This window comes from Pholcus phalangioides, unplaced genomic scaffold (genome assembly GCF_987345545.1).
Source record: "Pholcus phalangioides strain wild (caught in Gottingen) unplaced genomic scaffold, Ppha-v1.0 ptg000015l_1, whole genome shotgun sequence".
Classification (NCBI taxonomy): Eukaryota; Metazoa; Arthropoda; class Arachnida; order Araneae; family Pholcidae; genus Pholcus; species Pholcus phalangioides.
Genome location: NW_028301608.1, coordinates 106,155,062 through 106,169,746, shown reverse-complemented (window position 1 = coordinate 106,169,746; position 14,685 = coordinate 106,155,062). Strand labels below are relative to the sequence as shown.

Sequence of the window (14,685 nt, the reverse complement as noted above, 5' to 3'; positions counted from 1 at the left end):
TGTAAGGAAAATCGTAGTTTTTGAAATGGTAGTCTAAAAATGTGCTATACCCGTAAAATATTTGTGAAAACAATTAAAACAAATGAATCTCGGAAACACTGGCAGTCATGAACCCCCACCTCGCGACATGGCCGGCCAATGTTCGAAATTTGACGCGGTCAATATTTAACGATATCGGCCAATTACCGAAGTGGTCGGCCCCGTCGTGAATTGGCCAAATTCGGACTTTGTCAGTAGCATATATATGTCTATATATCGATTAATTATACAAAAACAGAGACAAACTAGACACTTTTAAGGAAAATAAGAGCACAGCCGAACAATATTTTGCACAAACGGGGAGAATGCTAGTGTCCCATAAAAATGTGACGTATGGTCTGCGTGTCAAAGTTCATAGAGTGACACGTGCATCGAAAATAATCGTGATTTTGACACGGCTTGGAACATAGTTGGCCACACCTCCGGTTTAAACCCTGCCGGTGGATACCACCCTTAGTGGTCTAGAAATAAAGTAAATACTGAATATCATGTTTTTTTTGTGTGTTTGATTCTAGGCTTAGGAATCTTTATAACGATACTTTCCATGAGGAAAAACTGGACCCCGCGGTATCATATGCAGATGTCACGTGGTTGAAGAGGAGGTCGGGCATGCCCGTTGTTGTTAAAGGAATTTTAAACAGTAAGTAAATGAAAATATTATTCAAATAACTTGTAGATCTAGGATTTGTGATTTATTTTGCATGGTAACTATATTGTGCAGTGTTCTTCAATCGTTAATTTAGTTAATAGTAATGTAGTAGTTAATTCTATATGTAATATTTTTGATTATTATCCTGAAGATGTTTAACCCATTAACTGCCAATTTTTTTTTTTTTTTTTGAAATTTTTGGCCGGATAAGTTATATACATGCACAAAAAGTTGTAAAGCACGTAAAATTCCAAAATCCCCAAATGGGGATCGTGGCAGCTAAGGGGTTAATAAAACTTCCAGACACACCCGCTCCTCTTCCGGGAACACTTCAATATCTCACTGAGATGGGAAGCGGGGGTGTGTATGGTCTTCAAAGGTCAAAGTGTTGGTGTCAATGGTCCACGATCCGGTGCAAAAATTTGCGAAGTTAAGCGGGTTGAGAGGATGTAGTTCACAAATTGTGAAACATAAATTGAATTCAACGTTGTAAAAATTACGCAATTGTCAAAATAATTGTAAAAATTACGCAATTGTCAAAATAATTGTAAAATTACGCAATTGTCAAAGTAATTGTGAAATTACGCAATTGTCAAAATAATTGTGAAAATTACGCAATTGTCAAAATAATTGTAAAATTACGCAATTGCCAAAATAATTGTAAAAATTACGCAATTGTCAAAATAATTGTAAAATTACGCAATTGTCAAAATAATTGTAAAATTACGCAATTGTCAAAATAATTGTGAAAATTACGCAATTGTCAAAATAATTGTAAAAATTACGCAATTGCCAAAATAATTGTAAAATTACGCAATTGTCAAAATAATTGTGCGAAATGGCTGAGTTCATTCTATTTGTGTATGGTCCCTAAAAATCGCAACTTTGAGCCACTGAAAATTTCATCACTGGGATAAGTTGCTAAAAAACATAGTGATTTTATGTATTTAATTTCTGGATAAATTTAAAGACATAAAAACATGTTTGCAAATGACTTTTCAGGTCAGGATCAATTGAAAGTCTTAGCACACGGGAACTGTACAAAAAGGTAATTCCTGTATTTTTTTTTTCTGTGAGCGACCCCCCTATTTTGATGCGAGCAAAAATTTTGGGATTTTAAGCAAAGGGACATTCAAATATTATGTCAGCATCGGGGGAGGGGGGGGGTTCAAATTTGCTGACTTTTTGTGACAAGGGGAAAGGAGGGGGGGGGGGGCTTGAACGATCTTACGTCATCAACCAACCAACAATTTCAAAAATATGAAATATTCTTAATGACATCTTTACTATGAACAAATAAAACGGGAAAAACCTTTCTTCCCAGTTTGTGTGAACACCCGAACCAACATTCCTATAGGTAAATCCTTTAGTTCAGTGTTTCTCAACCGACTGGCCGCGGCCCGGTACTGGGCCATGACGTCAGTCATACCAGGTCGAGACTGATCTGACGTTTCATTTTCCATTAGTCGTGTATTTCACCGGGCCTTCCACTTATAAAAATAAATGAAACCGGGCCGCGGGCTCCCAAAGGTCGAGAACCACTGCTCTAGTAGGCCTCTCAACTCTAAAACTTTTCTAAGACATCTGCAGACCCCCCCCCCCACGTCCTGTCTTACTTGTGGTGGAGCAGGGTCGGATCTAGAGCTAGCTGTTGGGAGGGATGATTTTACAAATCGCTTAAAAATTAGTCTTAGCAAGAGGTGGCCATATGTCCCGCATTTTGTTCCGTAATTCTCGTAATAGCCGCATTTTTTTTTCTCCATCCGGGCTCTTTTGAAAAATGTCCCGGTTTTACCCGTTTTTTAGTTGAAGTTTCCTTAATTTGTTGTGGCAATATTATCATATAGAATTCCGAAAATTTCATCAATTATCACATTCCGTGGGGGGGGGGGGGGGGGTGAGCGGGGTGATCACTCCCCCCCACAGATCCGTCCCTATGTGCGTGCGGTGGGGGGGGGCTGTCGGCTAAACTGTTTTGCGTCCACTCCGCGCATCTCATACGTAGCACTTGAGAGATTTGCTGGACTTTCGTACATAAGTGGATACATGCTCTTCGAAGGGGAGAAAGGTGGTTCACAGCGAGCGTGCATGACGTTTGGGGAGGAGGGGGAGACCTTGTCTATATTCGTCCGGCCCCTTAATGCCAATGATACAATATTTCGTAAATGGTGGATAGCCAAATCCCTACCACTTGTTCCATTTATGCTCTTGTACGATTCGGACTGGGTGGAAAATTGGTAATCATTGGCTACACGAGACCAGATACATCCGCAATAAATCCATAAATCGTATCGATAGCTAAATAATAAGGAATTGCTGTATTCCAAATATTCATGGTTGTTTGTTAGTAAAACATTTTGGCATTGATTGATTAGCATCACTGGAATTCAGAGGAAAAACCCTGATGAGGAAGACGAGAGCCTCAATGCTCTCGGTATATACAGTAGTTTAATTCATTAAACCATAAATTAATGCACTTAAAACACAAGCTGAAAATAGAGTGTGTTCAGTCTATAATCATGTGAAAAATGACCTCGTGCATTCATTCATAGCAAAATTAACTACTGTTATGTTTTAGACGGTGGTGGTGAGATTCAGTATGTATATTATCGAAGGGCAATCTCAATCAGGAGCAAACGCAGGAGGGATCACAAAAACCTCATGTGGAGAAATGCATGTCTTAAGAGAAATTTGGAGTTGTTTAGCCTTCTAGCTTTGAAATCAACAGAAATTGATTATAATAACATATACAGGTGTTTTCTTAGGAAATTTTAATTTTTTCACACAAAAATATATTCATTTGCATCAAAAATAGATTTTTAATCATCTGGATGGGGGGGGGGGAAGGCACAGGAGGCTTGTGCCCTCCCCTTCTTCTGGCGTACGCCTGTGCCCCCAATATGCGTTAAGAGGTAGGGGGGCAAAGCTGGCGAAATTTTGCTGACAAGATGGGGGGGGGGGTGTCAAAAATGGCTAAAAATCTGCTGAAGCAATAGCCCCTAACCACACGTCATTTGAAAACTTTTTTTTGTAATTGAAAGTATGCGGAGATACCCACTTTCAAACGACTTGGGACAGACTGTATAGCTTATACGTAAATTTAGACTTGAAAAGTAGTGGTGATTGACCATATGAGTGATCAAGTTAGTGACCGTATGAGTGATCAAGTTAGTGACCAAGTTAGTAATGAGTAAAAAGTGCGTGACTGTATGAGAGGCTAATTGAAGGGCTGAATGACCGTATGAGTGAATGGTCCTTTGAATGACCACATGAGTGAAAGGCTGTATGAGTGACCAAGTGTGTGACCATATGAGTGATGATGGGAGTGGGTGAGTGGCCATATCAGTAAACGTATGAGAGACTAAGTGCGAGACCGCATGAGTGACCAAGTGAGTAACCATATTGATGATCAAGTTGGTGACCTTATGAGTGGACATGCGGGGGGGGGGGGGTGACTAGATGAGTAGATGTGTAGATTGATTTTGAGATCATTTTAGTTATAATTATCATACTCTTATTAATCAATCATCACAATTAATTATTATCATATAAATAAATTCATTTCAAATATATAATACAAATACAACGCCACAACAGGCAAAATGCCCAACGAGGTGGCTGAGAAAAAGATGCCCATAACAAATATGGATGCCATATATTTCCAAAACACAGCAACCCAATTACAAATGCAATTACAAACAATATATATACATGATAAAATATCATACAATGCCCATAAAGAATACTTATGGTTGTCTTATTCTAAGTATTATTACCCAATCGTGTTACAATTTATTACCCTCAGGGGCAAGCTATTCCATTTATCAACAACCCTATTAGAGAATAATTCCCTACGACACCATAACCTAGAATTGTCCCTTACCAAACGGTACTATTTCATCAAACACCAACTCTGGCCACATCGCTATACTGCAATTTACTGCCATTAGTGAGATGGGCTGGAAGCAAAGGCGCTGTCTATCGGTGGTCGCCTCGAGTTCGTTAGGGAAAATATCTCCCTTGGGTTCGAACCCGGGACCCTGACAACAACCTTCACGATGGTAGACGAGTATCCATGCCACTCGGGCACTGACCACCACCAAATACCAAACGATACTGGTGTCCCCTTTCAAAAGCAGTTTGATTGACGGTGAATTAATAAATCATGGTCCATCCTATCTCCATACCGTTGAAAATTTTTAACACGTTGATCAAGTCTCCCCGATACCTGCGTTCATCCAATGTGCATAAACAGGGTTTGAACCCACAACCCCTTCGCTATCAGAATCCCATACTCTACCAACTGCACCACATGCGTATTAACCCTCTCTCCCGCTCTCTTTCTACATCCACACAGATTATTCCTCCTACTTTTTTTTTTTGCTGGTCCGCTAATTATTTTCCCCCCTTCCACCGGTCCCCAGCTGTAAAAATGTTGAAGAACACTGGTGTAGACGACGCAAAAATAAATCCAGTGTTGATAATATACATCTCATTTTTAAATTGTAGGTGAAGATGCTTTGAGTGCCGTAGAAGCTGGTGCATCAGCCGTTTTGGTGTCTAATCAAGGTGGTAGGATGCAAGATACTGTTCCACCCACGGTGAGTGGTACAAATGTTGTGCACAACCCTTAATTATTTTCTTTCCCTTCGTTCAGCATGGACATGGTAAAATGGATTCTTATCCTTTCTCAGCCGCGACCCAGGATTAGCTTTGTGACCCATGGGGACTGTTTGTTTTTAGAAATTAGTGAAACCACTGACGCAATAAGTGCATTTAATGCAATAAATAAGTGCAATAAGAGCTTGGGCGGTACACGGTATGAAATCAAATTAAATGACCGATACGTCGAAAGCCCCTGGCTGTAAGTGGATTCGTACGATCCGTATCAGAAAACCTTGCGAATCGATCCTGAGTAGGAACCCATAGCTCACGAGCCCCTCGCTGTTAGTAGATTCCTGCGACCCATCTCGGAAGCACCTGCGAATCAATTTTTGGCCGCGACCCGCAGGTAAACATCCCGCCGCTATGGTGGTCGAGTGGCCATAGTGACGGACTCGCATCGCGGCTGAAGTAGGTTTTCTGTGGTTCCCAACTTCGATTCACAAATTTGAGCGGGCGATCTCCCCGTTAAAAAGTCTCGCCACAGAGAGCAACAGGCCTACAAACAGTACAAATATTCAGTCACTACACTTCACTGACTTCACTTCTGAAACATAGATGGCAGAACTGAAAAATTATGCACAACAATAAATACGCGCTCAGACTTTTAGGTACACACACATACACTTCCGACACAACTCACTATACTCTGTTCGTTCTAACTTGGGTCCTGATATAAATAAAAGCACGTGTGCGATGCCCAAAATGATTGGTTGAAGAACATTTCACCTTTTCTTACTGTGCAACACCGCCAAAAATATAGTCCTTTGTCGTTTGCCCCTCATACCATAGAATACCTCATAATTTTTATTTTTTTAAAATATTTATTCCATATTATTTCAAAGTTATCTGGAAGACGGGAAAAAATATTTTTTAAAGATCGGTCAAAGCGTTTTTGCTGCTATGTCTTCAGGGTGGATGTTGACAGGATACGCCTTTTTCACTCAAACATTACCGTCCTCTTTTTTAAAGGAAGTTTCATTTTGTTATTATTATTATTCCTATTCGCAAACAGATTTGATGTACACTTGTATACGCTTCTTCAAGAGGTCTTGCAAGAAAAAGAGCTTTCTTCGTTATCGTTTGATGACATAAATGAAATATGCGTGTCTATCTTGTTTGGCAGAGCCATTTGAAAATGCATTTCTTTGCAGCTGCTCTGGACTCCTATAAACAAAGTTTCTGTCAACAAGATTTTTTTTCCTCACCCACACGCTTTGACGTACACTGAACGGGTCACTTATCGTTCGTGGTGAATATACGCATTTCAAAAGAATTCGCACTTCTGCTTGAGCAGCTTGTTGGGAGGAAGTAATATTGGTTTCGTCGAAGGCGGCGAGCCGAAAAAGTCTGAGGATTATCATGTAGACGTGAAGGTAACGTTTTGAAACTCTGGTTCGAAAGAGTAATGCTTATTTTTGATTCAGTTAGCCTCATTATGACAGACACTATAGATCCGGTGAGAAAGCCTGGCCTGGGGGCCCATTAAAGATCCCAGTCCAGGGGCTCCTGCTGCTGGATGTTGGGGTCATGGCTCGCAACCTACACACGGATAAAAAAACCGAAATTGTCTTGATAAAAAACAGGATATCAACAACAGGTTGAAGTAAAGAAACGAAATAATGTGGATAACTCTCTCTCATCAAATTAGAACTTCTACAGCCCGTGGATTATTATGAAATATTTAATTATACAGACCCGCAAGAAAAATAAAAAGCGGCAACACAACGGTAAGTTGTTCATAACTAGTTTCGCGTTATAATTAGTAGCATATCCGGCCCAAGAAAATCATACGGCGTAAATTAGCTCAGAAATAAAATTGTAAAATTCTGAAGAAAAAAAGTAATTAAAAAAAAATGAGGATTTTTTTCTCACTATCTGCCGTAAAATAATAAATAACTCGCACAAACTTTTGTAACGACCATGGCCCCACATCCTGCCGCAAGACCCCCCCCCCCAGGCTGTGATCTTTGGCGGGCCCTCAGACCAACCTTTCAACAGCCCTTCTATATAGTAAACTTTTAGCGTAAAAAAATGACAAGAATTGTCACAGGCAATGTCCGGGCTGGAGCCCAGTCATCCCAACTCTTGAGGAGTGGTGCCATGATAACGACAGAATACCTTATCGAATTTTTTTTTGGGAGATATATATACCTCTTTCTATTTTAATTAGTGTTATCAACAGTTTTTATTTCAACAAAATTTGGAGAACAGTGAAAAAATAATTTCCAGGAAAATTCTTCATAACGAATTTGCAATCTCGCGTTTGAGGAAAAAAACGCACGTGTTCGGAACACGTAATGAAGGGGCGGGTAAAATTACAACCAATAGAGATAAAGGATGCGGAGTGATATCAAAAATTGGTACAGCGGTTTATTTACATCAGGACCCAAGTTAGAGCAAACAGAGTATAGCTAGTAAATTGCCCATGGCGATAGACTTGAGTTGTGCTCGGTTTGAAAGAAAAAAATAATAAAGGTTAAGAACGCCTTAGTAGAATCGGTAAGACGAACTTACGGTTGAAAACTGATCGGTAAGAAACAAACGTACAAAAGAAATCGCATTGTTCACTAAATTCTCTCCCCCGGCACTTTTGTGCAACTCTGCAAGAAATTACGAAATTTAAACTTCATTAGCGGATTCTACCCAATTTCGACCATGGCCCTTGGGTCAGGAAATTTATTTCTTGGCCCATTGACTTTTAGCTGCCAGGCCTTTTGTAAGCCGCTGTAATAGCCCTGAGGGCAGGACTCGGCACAAAATTCTCGCATTCCGCATTCCGCATACAAAAGAAATGTTCCAGGCTCATTGTTTTTTATATTTTTTTTCATATGCAACAGGTAAACCTCATCGAAGAAATCATAGACACAGTCCATGCTAAATACCCTGGCGTAGAAATTTATTTGGACAGTGGTGTCAGGACTGGCCAACACGTGTTCAAAGCATTGGCGAAAGGCGCCAGGGCCGTGTTTGTTGGAAGAGGTCAAATCTGGGGATTGGCCATTGCGGTAATGAATATTTTATTCTTCGATACTGCCTGAACCTAAATTGTTTGTGTCTAATACTGAAATTAATTATTGGTTTCAGTAATATTTTTGAATTTTTTTAGGGCGAAGCGGGAGTCAGGCAAGTTCTTTCTATATTGAAGCAAGAATTAAGTGAAACAATGGCCTTAGCTGGTGAGTGCATTAAGAACCCCACACACAGTCGTCCCCGCTTAATTGGGCTGTTTTTACTGAATTTATTTTTACTGATAAAATCCTCTGGAACCAAAATGTTCCCCTCCCCCTTAACGTAATAATTTCTAAAACTTTCCCCCGCTTTTAGGGGAATCTATACTGGAATCCACGCATGACTACTTTAAATACATATCAACCACTATATACATAATCATTTTTATTGAAGGAAGAAGCATTCACAGAAATCAAGTAATTTATGTGAACAATTAAAATTTATGAAAAATCCAGAATTAGTGCCTCTCTCTCAAAAGTTCATTTACATCTTCAGTACATTTAATTATTTTATTTTTATTCCTTTTTTAGCCCATGGAGGGCTCTATAACTTTTAAAATAAAAGAAAAAAAAATCCGTAACCCGTTTACGGTGACGGACGTAAAATTTCAAATAGGGGTTCTCTCTCTCTCTCTCTGTGTGTTTTCTCTTCCCTTCTCCCTCTCTTCTCATCGCGAGCTTTATAGTAATCCTATCAACTGAAGTTGCTTTTTCCTTTATCTCCTTATTTTCTATTATTTTGTAGTAGGATATATGTTGTTTAATTTTATAGTTGATTTGTTTCCACACACACATATAATGTAGGCTGACCATATTTCCTCGAGAGAAATACGGGACATTGGGATTCCAAATACGGGACATCGCCAATTATTGCCAAAAATGACGCCAAAACCGAACTAAGTCGCCAAATATTGTTGAAATAACGGAGAAATCACAATGGCGGGAAATGAAGCATTACTGCTAATTGCAGTGGATTAAAATGAATTCCACGAAAAAAAAAAATTTCTTAAGACAAATGTGGGAGATTCATATACTCATTTATAGTTGCAGTTACCATAATATAATTTATAAGTTGAAAATAATTTCAATCTTTGACTTCAATAAAGAATAAAAATTCAAGTAAGCTTCGTGTAAAATACGGAAAAGACCGGGACACTTTTGCTAAAAAGTCGGGACAGCCAAAAAAACAGAAAATACCGGGACTGTCCCGGGAAATACGGGACGTATGGTCACCCTAATATAATGTATCTGTCTATTATATCCATGTGAGAGCGAAAGAGAACACGTAAGTTCAGGGTAAAAAGAGGGCTCTCTTAAAAAAACTACAGTGGAACATCGGTTAACGAGCTCAATTCGTTCCATCATCGTGCTCGTAATCCAAATCGCTCGTTATGCGAATCAAACTTCCTTATTGGAAATAATGTAAAATTGGATATTTCGTTCCACAATTATTCATTCACATGAAGATGACTAATAAAAACGTCATTCATTCGATTATGCAACATAATAATAATAATATAATAAATAATACTATAAAATATTTAAAAATAATACCATAAATAAATATAAAATATGATAATGAGTGTTTACGAATTAAATTATTCTAAACGACCAGACAGAGGAGGAGGACTCTCTACCGTTTGGGACTACTTATGCACTGCACTAACCGTTTGTAAACTTATTTGTGTGACTTAAAAATGGAACTTGATCTAGGACACTTGCTTTTGCCTCTGTTTTTTTTGTTGTTGTTTTTTTTTTGGAAAAAAATTGGAGAGATCGCACACTATCTTTTATTGTTCGTACTCCTGCAGCTTTATTTGGTGTGCTTCTCTTCTACGAAGTTTTGCACAGATTCCCACGTTCTACACATCTCTTGATCTCATTTGCAATGAGGGACTTTTCATTTCTCTATTCGTCTTCCTTAGATGAGATCATAATGATCTCCTCCGTTAATCATAATAAGCGAGATCTTGATAAGCTCTACGTGCATCAGCTCTTGCTGTTGCGCGCAATGGAGATCCATCAGTTAGTCTGTAGATATGATCATGTTCCTATAATTGTTCTTGAATGTCGGGCTCATGCACTTCTAGTCTCATGGTCTTCCTCCTAGGGCACAATCTCCTAAGAAATGGTGGCCCTTGTTCATGAGCTTGCCCCTCAAAGTTACACAATCAATAAAACAATATAAAGTCAATAAACCAATCAGGCCAAAGTTTTTCTTCAAGCGGAATTTAAAAACTTCAAGCACACATACGCGTGGTTACAATCTAGTTTCATATCGTAAATAGTCACGTTCGTGGGGTTGTTCACTTTTCCAGTTAGGCACTGACCGTCGGTAAGTACATTACCGACGATAAGTACATTATTGACTGTGGGTAAGTACATTACCTACAATTTCACAGCACTTGTGTGGACGAAAGCGAGAAACCATCAGCTCAGTTATGATAACGTGAAAATAAACAATGCCCAAAATTTTTGCTCGTAATGCGAATCATCACTCGTTAATCGAATCAAACTTTGTTCGTTATGCGAATTGTTCGTTAACCGAACCGCTCGTTATCTGAAGTTCCACTGCACCTTATCAACCATATATATATTATACTTTTTCCTTCTACATATTTTTCCCCTTTCTCTTTTCTAATGTGCGGTTAAGTTATGACGAGGTTGCCAGATTTATCGCTGTTATCCCGGAAGGGACAGAGCCTGGGTCGTGTCTGGTCTGACAGATTTATCGCTGACTCGTCAAATAATCCAATTTTTTTGTTAAAAGCTTGTTCATGAAGTGATTAAAAATCTGCTCAAACACCTGTTTTCCAAACATTTAATTCCATCGCCCCTTCTTAAGAATTTTTTTCTCTCTCATCGCCCACTACTCAAGCGAACCCATAGTATCCTATGTTAAATCTATAGATTTTATCGCCCTCTGGACTATTTCATCGCTCACCAGGGAGCGATATTGCGCACTTTCGGAAACACTGTTTTAAAGTAAGAAAAGCATACGCAAAAAGAAAGAATTCCTGTTTGTGAAATAGATTGAGAGTTTTGAAAGCTACAATAATAATAATAATATAATATGATCAAGAACGGAAGCTTTTAATCAGAAAACGGAAGAGAAAATCTAATTTCGACGGTGTTGATTAATTTCAATTGCAATGGTTTTGTGTTAAAAATCCAAAAATACGTCAATAAACTTCGCCATAAATAGGCAAAAAACAGAGGAAATCACCAAAGTTTTCGAAAACTCCGAAAATATAGAAACATATAATATGATAATTAGAACTTAATGGCCAGAAGTCCAAAGTCACATTGGAAAAAAAGTTCGAATTATCCAATTAATATACCATGGATCTGTAAAATGACTTCAAATTGCAACTTAATCATCAATATTCACATAGGATTTTAAATCATGCAGTTACTAAACTGTTTCCTAAATTTCAATAATTTATAATTTTTAATTATTTATATTCCACTGTTCTGGAATCAGCATCACTGTAGAATTTCTTGATCATGATTTACAGAAACTGTTCATGATCATCCGTTACGAAACTATTTCCCATATTTTGCTTGCCATTCTATCGAGAAAATATATTTTAATGACGACAAATGATTTTGAATGTTTACACCTTGATCTATATGTTGAATAGCATAATCGGTATTAAGTGATGCACAGTCTCGATGCACTCCATCTGAATAATGTTAAAATTGGTGTTCTGCTTTTTCCATCCACGCAATAAACTTGATAACTTTGTTTCGACAATTGTTATTCTAGCACAAATAATGAGTCAGAGCTTCATGATGCATGTGAAGTTCTTTGAAATAAAAATTCATTATATTCAAGGCTTTATTTTTTTCCTGGAAAATAATTTATTTTAAATTTCATTTTTTCCATTCGCAGGTGTGAACAAAGTGACGGAAATCACCCGGAACTATATCTATCCCAATCCATACACTACTTGCACATCCATTTTTGCCACACGTCGTGATTGAAATGATGTGAATAGACAATTTTTGCCCCTCCGCCTTCAAAAAGAATCAATTTCATTTTATTTATCAACTAGCTATAATAGCCGGCGCTGTTGGGTTTTCCCCAATGTACTGGGAGAATTAAAGAAGTGTCGAACCACACCATTGTGAACAAATAAATATGTACGTCTGAGACGTTGTTAGGGAATTGTGAATGTTTTGGAATTTATGAAAGTTTTACTTCTCACTCTCCTTGCTCAATATACAGTAGAGCAGCGATTCTCAACATTTTTTGACTTGCGGAGCCCTTTTTAGTAAAAAAATTCTATGCCGGAGCCCTGTAAAGGCCATTTTTAATAATTCATTAAATTAACTGATTTATTTTTACTATTTAAAAATATTTATAATTATTTTTTTAAATTTTAATAGTTTTTTTTTTTTGTTTTCCTAGAGAGGCCGCGGAGCACCAGTTGAGAACCGCTGCAGTATGCAGTAGAGCATCGATTATCCAAAACAATTGGGGACTGGGTGTATTCGGATAACCGATCATTCACGGGAAATAATTATACCAGTGTTATAGGTGCAATATGAAACAAAGAAACAGTGATGCTAAACACGAAACTGTGTATATTCTGTATCACACACTCTTACAAATGACACAGAAAACCGACTAGCCTAGTTTGGCAAGTTTAAAATAGTCATTAAAGTAGGCCTATATCAGTTTAGGAAAATCAGTCAAAAATTTTCTTTTGTTTCTTTTGCCATTAAATCTCGCAAGCGTTTTATATAAAGACAGCAGTTGGACAGCATCATATTTGCCGACTGGGAACGCTTTCGGTTAACCGATGTTTCGGTTGATCGGTACAACGGATAATCGATGCTCTACTGTATTCACGTGCACGTGTGAAATAACAAAATGTAACTGGTTTATGTAGGCTTTCATTATGTGTTTTTTTGAAGCATTTGCATATACATACTTATGAATCGATATTTTTTTTTTTTTTTTGAAAAAACTGGTATAATATAGTTTTGCACTCTTGAAACGTAATATTGCTAAAACATTATTTTACCTGTAGATTCAATAATAATTTAAATATTAGAATTTTGAGCGATGTATGTACACTTTTGTGAGTGACTATTTAATGCCGTACAGTACATATTACCCTTTGACGGGCAAGGCCGTGTATATCCGGTCAGGGAAAAACCTTTTCATTTTATCACTGACAAGCCCAGGCATCTTGTTAGGGAACCACGGTAAAATCAAAGTAAACATTCCGAAAGTCATTGTTGAGACCCATGAACCATTGTTACCGGATGGTTTTTCGCCAATTTCGGGCATTTGCCCTACTCTGACGAACATTTGCCTATCGTGTTCTGGTCCGTATATATACAAAATCTGGCGACGATCGGGCTAAAATTGCAGATTTGTATAAAAAATACACACACACGCATACACAAAATCAATGTTACATACAAAGTGGATAGGTAGCTCCTCTTGCCGCAAATCATTGCCGAACAGTTGATCCTAGAGGCATAGTTGCAATTAGAAAAAGCTTCCAAATAACGAGTAGAACTCAGATACGTCATTCATGTTGCAAGAGGGTTGCATATAGTTCTTAAAATAAAAAAATTAACTTTTTATACGGACACCCTGTTCTAAAATACCCAATTAGAAAGTTGTTTCCCTGTCTTTCTTGATGCCATCAAAAAAAAATATCACGTTTCTAAGTGCAATATTTGCTGAGACATTCGAATTCGAAAAATTCAAGAAAGTTCGAGAAAAACAGTTAAATGTGAGTAAACCGTTCTACCTGCATTTAATGGCGATCAGTGATGTCCTTGTTGTCGTTGTCGGTTCTGGCGATTCGGCAGCTACGCTTGCAGGTGGCACTACGTGACCGTTCGGGCCGTATAAGGAATATAATACAGGCAATGACACAGGAGTGTGTATATATAAATTTGGAAGCAGTTGAAAAAAAGAACAACTGTGCAAAGTGGGTCCCTCTGAGAGTGGGCCCCGGACATGTGCGGTGGTACATCAATTGTGTCGTAAGGAATATCCACAAGCAATGACGGAGGAGTAAATATATATTTGCAACGAATTAAAAAAAAACAGACCATGGTATCGGTATCAGCACGCGAAGTCTTTCTTCAAGAATTTTTTTTTTGATTTTCAAGAAATACTATTTAATTTTTCAATCCAAAAGAAATTCTCTTAAATTTTCCATCTTTTTCTTAGGGGCCATTCAAGTATTACGTAAGCAGATTTTCAGCCATTTTTGACCCCCCCCCCCGTCAGCAAAATTTCGTCAGCAGCTTAGAATATTTCATATCTTCAAAAAGGGTGGTTGATGACGTAAG

The 14,685-nt window shown here is 38.1% G+C and overlaps 1 protein-coding gene across 1 annotated transcript; it reads left to right on the top strand.

Moving 5' to 3' along the window:
* The first annotated feature begins 600 nt into the window (after positions 1–600).
* Positions 601–12,603, top strand: LOC149077282 (uncharacterized). The gene is made up of 5 exons (XM_089245060.1): positions 601–679; positions 5,198–5,289; positions 8,191–8,358; positions 8,460–8,529; positions 12,257–12,603. The coding sequence occupies exons 1-5, from the start codon at positions 649–651 to the stop codon at positions 12,346–12,348; spliced, it is 453 nt and encodes a 150-aa protein (XP_089101186.1). The 5' UTR covers positions 601–648; the 3' UTR covers positions 12,349–12,603.
* The last annotated feature ends 2,082 nt before the right edge of the window (positions 12,604–14,685 follow it).

What these genes read in the sequence shown, in the direction of transcription:
- LOC149077282 (XM_089245060.1), top strand. Translation starts at nt 649, where the DNA reads ATGCCCGTTGTTGTTAAAGGAATTTTAAACA. An exon ending in AAGATACTGTTCCACCCACG is followed by an intron (nt 5,290 to 8,190) that starts GTGAGTGGTACA and finishes CATATGCAACAG; the next exon opens with GTAAACCTCATCGAAGAAAT. An exon ending in TGAAACAATGGCCTTAGCTG is followed by an intron (nt 8,530 to 12,256) that starts GTGAGTGCATTA and finishes TTCCATTCGCAG; the next exon opens with GTGTGAACAAAGTGACGGAA.